This window comes from Herpailurus yagouaroundi, unplaced genomic scaffold (assembly GCF_014898765.1).
Source record: "Herpailurus yagouaroundi ecotype Mexico unplaced genomic scaffold, PumYag 185, whole genome shotgun sequence".
Lineage (NCBI taxonomy): Eukaryota > Metazoa > Chordata > Mammalia > Carnivora > Felidae > Herpailurus > Herpailurus yagouaroundi.
The window spans coordinates 265,330-274,321 of NW_024412416.1; the positions used below are offsets into that span (position 1 = coordinate 265,330).

Sequence of the window (8,992 nt, forward strand, 5' to 3'; positions counted from 1 at the left end):
GACCAAGACAGAAATGATGACCAAAAAATATTTAAAAACTTGCATTTCACACCACTATAAATAAAAGCCATGTGTGTAACAAATGGATTCACCTTGATCAAGTTATATCAAATGGACTTAACCACTCCTACCAAAAAGTGGCTTTTTAAAACCATTATTTTTATTTTTATTTTATTGGGAGGGGCAGAGAGAGAGGGAGACAGAGAGAATCCCAAGCAGGCTCCATACTCAGTGCAGAGCCCAACACGGGGGGCTCGATCTCACGACTGTGAGATCATGACCTGAGCCGAAATCAAGAGCCAGATGCTCAACTGACTGAGGCACCCAGGCGCCCCCACAAAATGCGTTTTAATTCATACCAAGCTTAGTTAATCAGAAAAAATTTAAACACAAAAATATTTAAACACAAATTTCAAAATAGCACTGGTGAGATTAGAGTAGGAGCTTTGCAGCATCACTACATGTGCAACCAAGCTATACGGCACTGACGTTTACACGATACTTTGACAAAAAGCCGGCTCTCGAACAGCTCAAGCATCTAAAGCTAATCAGGCACCAGTACAGAAAATTCTGCCCTTACCAAAACTCTGTCTCTGGTGTCTAAATGGTTCTGGATAAGAGCAACACTGTATTATTAATCATGTAGAAATGATTAGATTTCCATCTCCTCTATCAGTGATGTTTACATCCACTTTTAGTAAAAATATAAGCTCAAGGAGCAGAAATTCATGGTCTTTTGATCTGACACAGACCAAGCCTAGCTTCACGCACACAGGTTTCAGAGTCCACAAAACACACGCTTAAAAATTCTGCACTCCGGCAACGGGAGGGTGCTCCAACCAAACCATCAGGCTTCGCGTGGTGGGTCAAACCAAGCTGACTATCTGGCAAAGTAGTACTGAAAAGACAGTTTTTGCTTCCAATCAGGTGTTCATTTAGACCACAAGGGCTTAACTTAAAACAGCAATTTCCACTCCTAAAGTTAAAAGCAAGAACAGGCCAGTTCCTGCTGAAGTCAGATACAGCGACGAGACACGGTCGGTGGTGATGCCTGTGCAGCTGAGCCCTGGACAACAGGGGGGCTGGGGAACCGACCCTGCACAAAGTCAAAAGTCTGACTCCCCAAAACTTAACACCCTTCTGTGGACCGGAAGCCTTACCCTAACAGAGAGTCGATGAACACCTGTTCTGGGTTGGATGCCTTCTCTCCACATTCTTACAAGGCAGCTAGGGAACAGGAAGGGCTGCTCAGAGCGTCCCAAGCAAGAAAAAGGCACTTATGGTGCTGAACCATGTTTATCAAAACAAATCGGAGCCGTTCAAGGGTCAACTGTGTCTACCGGGCCCAGTACGTAAACGCTCTTCGTCAGCGAGGCGGCTGAGTGCGCGCCCGCGGCCACACACCTACCCTCTGTGGGTCAAGTACTTGGCCGCCGAGCTGCTCCTGGCGATGCTGCCCGCGGGTGAGATGTGATCTGTTGTCACGGAGTCTCCCAGATACAGGAGGACGTGGGCATTTTCAATAGGCTGGAGGGCAGCTGGCTCTTTGGTCTAAAAGGTGAAAACAGTTCAAGGCATTTACTCCTGATGAGGTCTTTTAGTTCGTAACAACCCTGAAAAGATCAAATAGTAAAATCGTACTCACAAGTTTGTCGAAAAATGAAGGACATCGGATATAAGTAGACTTCGAGTCCCACGGGAACAGAGTGGAATCCGGTGCCTCTAAGCAGTTCCACCGCTTGTCTCCCACCTGTGAACGTGGTTTGGCGGGTGAACAAAGAGCAGAGAGAAAATGGAGTCACAGAAGAGAGGTTTATGAAAATGACTGAGAGAATTAAAAGGTACTTACATTAGAATGACCAAAAAAAGGCCTCATTCATTTGGAAAGGAAGCTAAGATAGTGCATTCTATAAAATTAAGACATTTTCGGACAGAATGAATGAAAATTTGCTCAATGAATTCCAGCACTCTGGATTTTCATGAGTACCTGAAGACTAAGTTTTAATATAAACTGGACATCGTTTATAGAATCCAAACAAAGGTAGAGGATTTAGAAAGAGTCCTATGTGCAGCTAAAGAGAGACTGTGGTGGGCACACTGCTGGTCTTTAAGAACATCATCACGGGAAGGCCTAGGGGGGCTCAGTCCGTGAAGCGTCCGACTTCGGCTCAGGTCACGATCTCGCAGTTCGTGGGTTGGAGCCCCGAGTGGGGTTCTGTGCTGACAGTATGGAGCCTGCTTGGGATTCCCTCCACCCCCCACCTCTCTCTCTCTCTCTGCCCCTTCCCCATTCTCACATGTTCTCTCTCTCCAAAATTAACAATGAAAACTGTATGTTCAAAATCATGTAATTTTAATTTTTTTAAAAATATTTGAGAGAGAAAGCACAGTGAGTGAACGAACAGGAATACAGGGAGGGGCAGAGAGAGAGAGGAGAGAGAGAAAGAGAAAGAGAGAGAGAGAGAGAGAGAGAGAGAGAGAGAGAGAGAGAGAGAAGGAGGGAGGGAGGGAGGGAACCCCAAGCAGGCTACGTGCTGACAGTGTGGAGCCCAACGCAGGGCTCGAACCCACGACTGTAAAATCATGACCTGAGGAGAAACTAAGAGTTGGATGCGCAACCAACTGAGCCACCCAGGAACCTCATAATTTGAGTTTTTATTAAATTCAGAAAGACACATGAAATAAAGAAATACTGCCATTTATTAAACTATTTAAGAAACAGATGAGCCTCTTACCTCTATTTTCTCTTTCAATGTTTTAAACATGGGCAATATAACACGCTCTTCTTCCATCTGATGAACTTCCTCTCGACTGGGCCAAATATCCTGCAGGTAAATGTTCCTGCCGGTAGCGTCAGTCCCTGGTGAAAAAATTGTGATACGAAATTTGGTATAAAAAGCAACTCCCTCGGGGCGTCTGGGTGCCTCAGTGGGTTGGGTGTCTGACTTCAACTCAGGTCATGATCTCGCGGTTCATGGGATTGAGCCCCGCGTCGGGCTCTGTGCTGACAGCTCAGAGCGTGGAGCCTGCTTCGGATTCTGTGTCTCTCTCTCTCTCTCAGCCCCTCCCCTGCTTGCGCTCTGTCTCTCAAAAATAAACAAACATTAAAAAAATTAAAAAAACAAAAACAAAAAAGCAATTCCCTCAAGGTGTTCACATCTTCTTACCAATCTATCATAGAAACCAAGTAAATTATTCAACACCAGAGTGAGTGCTTCAGACATAAGCAGCTAAAAAAACGAATTACTTGCACATTTTATTATGTATTTATTTTTTTAAAAAGTAGGCTCCACGCCCAATGTGGGGCTCGAACCCATGACTCTGAGATCAAGAGTGGCACACTCGACCCTCTGAGCCAGCCAGGCACCCCTACTTCCACATTCTGTGCTCTTCATGAGTACAGAAATGAAGAGTTGCATGATAAGGTTTCCTGAGATAATTCAGAGTGGACGGTCTAAGGAGCATTTCAGAAATACGACGTGTGGAGGGAAGTGTGCACAGGTATGTACGTAAAGGCAAAAGGATACCTAAGGGCTCCGTCTGGAAATCTATATTCACCGTGCCGGCGATGGCGTATGCCACCACTAGGGGTGGGGAGGCGAGGTAATTGGCACGCACACAATCACAAAGCCGACCTTCGAAATGTCTGTTTCCAGATAAAACTCCGCAAGTGACCAGATCACCCTGAAAAAGAAACGTATGTAAACAAATACATGTTCAACTCAAGACATGGTAATCTATGTTTTGGATGATCTATGTATAGAAGCAATCGAAATATTGCACGTGTGAGGGCAAGATAACCAAAAGAGTATTACCACAACTGTTATGTACGGAACTACCGAATCCTGTAACTGAACTAAAATAATTGCTTACGTTACCGAGGGATTATTTCAAGGACCTAAAAATGATTTTTTCAATCATTTTAAGATGGACTCTTCCCAAGAGGTGCAAGGACTACAGAAATACAAATACATCAATACATATATTTTATAATTTAATAATAAAAGATAGTTATGAAAACCCCTCTCCGTGTCTTACTGATCCATGGATAATTTTACCTGTTTTATTGCATTTAAAACTGCTTCTGATAAGGGTGCTGTATTCCCCACACATGTTGAACATCCATAGCCAACTATTTCAAATCTGCATTTCAAAAAATAGATGTTATTGAAGAGAACATTCCAACACTTGTACCGAAAGCACAGGTCTTCATCTCCATCACTGTAATGAGATCACCTGAGAGAACGTTCCTGACCCTCGGATTACCCCGTGTCTACCTCTGTTTCACGGCTTCTGAGCAATCCAACCTGACCCTCAGGCATGCCGCCTGTACTGACACCCGAACCCCGATATTTAGAACATTCCCGAGATCTGGTGACCTAAATCCGCCACAAAACCTGCACCTTGCACAAGACAATTACCCAAATATCACCGTCAGGGCTCTAAGTTGACCGTTTAAAAACTGATACTGTACTTCTATCCAAAGTCCTAAGAGGGACTGGTGGGAGGAGTGCAGCAAGGCCTCGGAAGGGACACCGTGACGGAAACCCCAAACAGTAAACCGCTTGATTCTCAACCAACCAAATTCAAAGAAAGTCTCTGACAAAAATCCCAAAATGACAGAACTAAAAACTTACAAGCAAAACCCTCAAAATTACTCTCAGCCGCTCTTCTAAAAGCACAATTTTTAAATTTATCCCTCTTGCAAAGGAATTGATCTCTGTCAGTTAACAGGTTCCAAAATACACCCTGAAAACAGAGGAGGCCTCCGTTATTTTTTTTTTTCTTCGAGTATGTAAGAAATGAACGAGTTCTCTATGAAGTTCAGGGACAGACGAACCTGTGCTTCACAGGGCCAATAACCTCACAAAACGCCAACTAAGACAACTTGCCCCAGTAACAATGCAGCTGGTATATTTCACTCTTTCCAAAACTGACCTGCCCCTCGCAGAAACTATGCACACTCGGTGCCATTCCTCAAACCACCCATTACTTGGTCTCACGTTTGTCTTCCCACCCTTCAAGGAGCTAGAGACCACGCCTCCGACCTCTTGGAGGCCGACACGCTGCCTTGTTCCTGGAGTCTGCCCAGCAAATTTCTGCCGAGGGAGAAGGCATCAAAGACTGTGTGGGATCGGCAAGGTAACAGGTAGAACAAAGCGTATTTTTTCTATCTTCTCTTTGCCTATGAAAGGTTCTAACAAGTGGCTCCGATCACAGCTGAACAAAAGGTCGATATAAATAGCAGACTGTCACTTACCCAAGCTTACTGAGATATGGTAATACTCCGCTCGAACTGAGGTAATGTGTGACCATCCCACTGCCTGGAGATAAACTTGTTCTTATGTAAGGGTTAACACGCAGACCAGCATCTACGGCCTTTTTAGCCAGAAGACCTGCACAGTAAACAACGGCGTATCAGGGCAGCACCCACAACCTCCAATTCGTGTGAGGGTAAAAGTCCGAATTCATCAATTCGCTGTCATTATTTTGCCCAGCCTATTATGTTGAACTGTTTCATTTAAAACGAATAAAAAACCTTAACACTGTAAATTATTAAGGTACAGCCTGATATCATGGCATCCTACACACACACACACACACACACACACACACACACACACACGGAAAAACAGGATACATAATTAATATGACACACACAGGTAATACCTATCACTAGCTGAACCATTTGTTTACTTTCTACTAAATGAACCATTTTAAATTCCCCTGTCAGAAATTAAAATTTCACATTTATTATACAGGAATCTGTACAATTAATGAATTGTTTTATGAACATACAACTAATTTCATTTACAATCCTTGTCAATCATCTTTTACTTCCTCTACATTCTCAGTGGAATCTAGCACAGTGCTATGGTAAACTTCTAGTAGATTATCAAGAGATTTGTTAATTAGCTATACTTCTAAATTAACAGAAGAAGCAGATACAACCTAAAACTAACAGACATGTAAGTAATATTAAAAAGAATTTACCTTCTGTGTAATAAAACTAATAGCATAAGTCAAAGTCAGTCTCTTTTTTTTTTTTTTTTTAATATGAAATTTATTGTCAAATTGGTTTCCATAAGGTCAGGCTCCTTAAGACCCAATTAAAATCTCAGAAAGTAGGTTGAGTGTCCTACTTGGGCTCAGGTCATGATCTCAGGGTTCACGAGTTCGAGCCCCAAGTCAGGCTCTGTGCTGAGAGCTTGGAGCCTGGAGCTGCTTCAGATTCTGTGTCTCCCTGTCTCCCTGTCTCCCTGCCCTCCCCTGCTCAAACTGTCTCTCAAAAAATAAATGTTAAAAAAAAATTTTTTTTTAATCTCAGAAAATCTCTCAATATCAAACACAGACAATGATATACATGCATAATCTACGACACAAAGCATCACAGGAAAGGAACAAATGGCCGCAAGCCAACGGCCTACCTGCAGCGAGCATGACGGACGGGTTGCAGTTATTGGTGCAACTGATGACCGCGGCAACGACCACAGACCCATGGCACAGCCTGAACTCGCTTCCTTCGTACTGAATACACACAGTATCGTTCTGCTTTTCAGCTGCAATCTGGAAGCCTTTAAATCCGACCTACACAAATGTGCACATAAATACCAATACTCTGGGTATGTATAGAAAAAAAGACTGGTAGAAACTTCAACAGATTCTTGACAAATGACATTTAACACTTTAAGTTCTGACTACGTGTGAGTGGTGGTGAAGCTGATGTTCAGAAGCTGTAATTCAGCTGAAGCATGACTGTGACAGTCACGATGGAAGTCTGCTGGCACTCGTAACCACCCGGGATCCAGCTGTTTTTCTCTACTCCTTCCCACTTACGATAATCCTCAAGAGATGATGCAAGGTCTCTGTTAAAATGGCCCCGACAACTGGATTCAACGTGATCCTCTGGGTGGGAATGTGTGTGGAACGGATGAGACAAGACTGCCTATGACTTGGTAACTATTGAAGCAGGTATGCAGGAATCCGTTAGACTACTTTATTCCTGCACAAGTATGACATTTTCCGCAATAAAACAACAACATAATTTAAGAAATTATAAAAAGAGGGGCACCTGGGGGGCTCAGTCGGTTAAGCGTCTGACTCGATTTAGGCTCAGGTCATGATCTCAGTTTGTGGGTTCAAGCCCCGCGTTGGGCTCTGTGCTGACATTGAGCCTGCTTGGGATTCCCTCTCTCCCTCTCTCTCTCTGCCCCTCTCCCCATTCGCTTTTCAGACAGAAAGTACAAACCCAGAAAGTCAAAGAGGTCACGTGCCATTCAGTTACATTTACCAGATTTTATGAGAATAACTACACAGTTCAGAAGTCGAGAACAGTGTGTCCAACAGAACTTTCTGTGAGGACGGACACACTCACGATCTGAGCTAACACTAGAGCACCATGACCACAGGTGGCTAATCAGCGCTTGAAGTGAGGCGACCAAGAAACTCCATCCTTAACTCGAAATAACAGAATCAGGGTCTGATCGGCACAGCAGGCCTGGGACCGAGCTAATCAAATGACCAACTCGCACATGGGACGCCAGGAAACTGAGGGGGCTGCCAGTGCCAACATGCGAGAGCACAGTGGCCGACGGCGGTTCCGGGCCACCGGGCGGATCTTTACCCCTGAGCACAAGACGCACAGACAAAGACAGTGGCGAGGAGACCTGCCTTTTCATTCAAGCAAGCCTGGAAGTCACGTTTCATATCCGCCACGGCAACTCTGTCCTGAGGTCTCTTTGGACCGCTGACGGACGGAACTATTGAATTCAGATTAATCTGGATCACCTAGGGAACGAGAGAGAAGAGGAAGACGAGGAATTAGAATATCTGTCAGTACAGACTGCAATTCAGCACTACTTTCTGAAGCGCAACAAGTCCGTTCGTGTTTGCTGTAACAGGACACACACCTCCAGAAATAAAGATTTGAAAACAACCCAATTTATGAAACTGAACATACAAGCATCTGCTAAAAGCAAGAGTAGCAGATCGGTACGCAAACCACCCCAACACGAATCAGCCGGTCTACACGGACTACGGCGTCCCTCCCCATCTCTCTCCTCTGTCATCCAGATGCCTGATGATTAAGACATCGCCTGTGCCAGCCACTGATCTGCTGCCTCCAAGCTCCACACGCACCCTTCCTTGCTCTGTGACGACGAAGGTGGCTCAGGAAGCACTGCTCCTTCCTCAATGTGCTCAACACAGGCTGCTGGAGGGACACAGCGGGACTTCTCTCTTCCTGGTCCCCAAGTATCTAGCCGGGCAGGCTCCTGTGAGACCATGCTTTTATTGCTTGGGTTAAAAAATGGTATTTTCTTAAAACCCAACCTCCCAACTAGGTTCCTATGCGTTTCTTCTGGCATTTCTACCATTTTCCTCTGTCCGTTTGGGTCTTGTCAGTTTAAATGAAGTTTCCCTACACTATGCCTTTCTCCAAGATTTAACCGCCCTGCTTACCCTAATCAATCACAACTGCTACGCCGCTTTGCTTGTACATCACTTCATGGATCCAGTGATTCTCATCTTTACATACTCAGCAAGTTTACCTTGAAACCAACATGCTAATGGGTTTTAGTTTTATTTTTTTAATTAATTTATTTTTTAGTTTACATCTAAGTTAGTTAGCATATAGTGCAACAATGATTTCAGTAGTTGCCTTAATGCCTTCACCCATTTAGCCCATCCCCCCTCCCACAAACCCCTCCAGTAACCCTCAGTTTGTTCTCCATATTTAAGAGTCTCTTCTGTTTTGTCCCCCTCCCTGCCTTTATATTATTTTTGTTTCCCTTCCCTTATGTTCATCTGTTTTGTTTCTTTAAGTCCTCATGAGTGAAGTCACATGAAGTTCTCGGACTAATTTCACTTAGCATAACACCATCTAGTTGCATCCACGTAGTTGCAAATGGCAAGATTTCGTTCTTTTTGATCGCAGAGTAATACTCCATTGTGTGTGTGTGTGTGTGTGTGTGTATATATATATATATATATA

General features: G+C 44.1%; 1 protein-coding gene across 1 annotated transcript in view; it reads right to left on the reverse strand.

The window, feature by feature from the left end:
- IREB2 (iron responsive element binding protein 2) overlaps window positions 1–8,992 on the reverse strand; it is a 45,207-nt gene that overhangs the window by 7,719 nt on the left and 28,496 nt on the right. The window contains exons 11-18 of the mRNA XM_040493424.1: window positions 7,672–7,788; window positions 6,429–6,588; window positions 5,261–5,396; window positions 4,059–4,143; window positions 3,528–3,684; window positions 2,736–2,860; window positions 1,646–1,750; window positions 1,409–1,551 (exon numbers count right to left, since the gene is read on the reverse strand). Of these exons, the coding sequence (XP_040349358.1) occupies window positions 1,409–1,551; window positions 1,646–1,750; window positions 2,736–2,860; window positions 3,528–3,684; window positions 4,059–4,143; window positions 5,261–5,396; window positions 6,429–6,588; window positions 7,672–7,788 (1,028 nt within the window). The remainder of the gene's footprint in view (window positions 1–1,408; window positions 1,552–1,645; window positions 1,751–2,735; window positions 2,861–3,527; window positions 3,685–4,058; window positions 4,144–5,260; window positions 5,397–6,428; window positions 6,589–7,671; window positions 7,789–8,992) is intronic.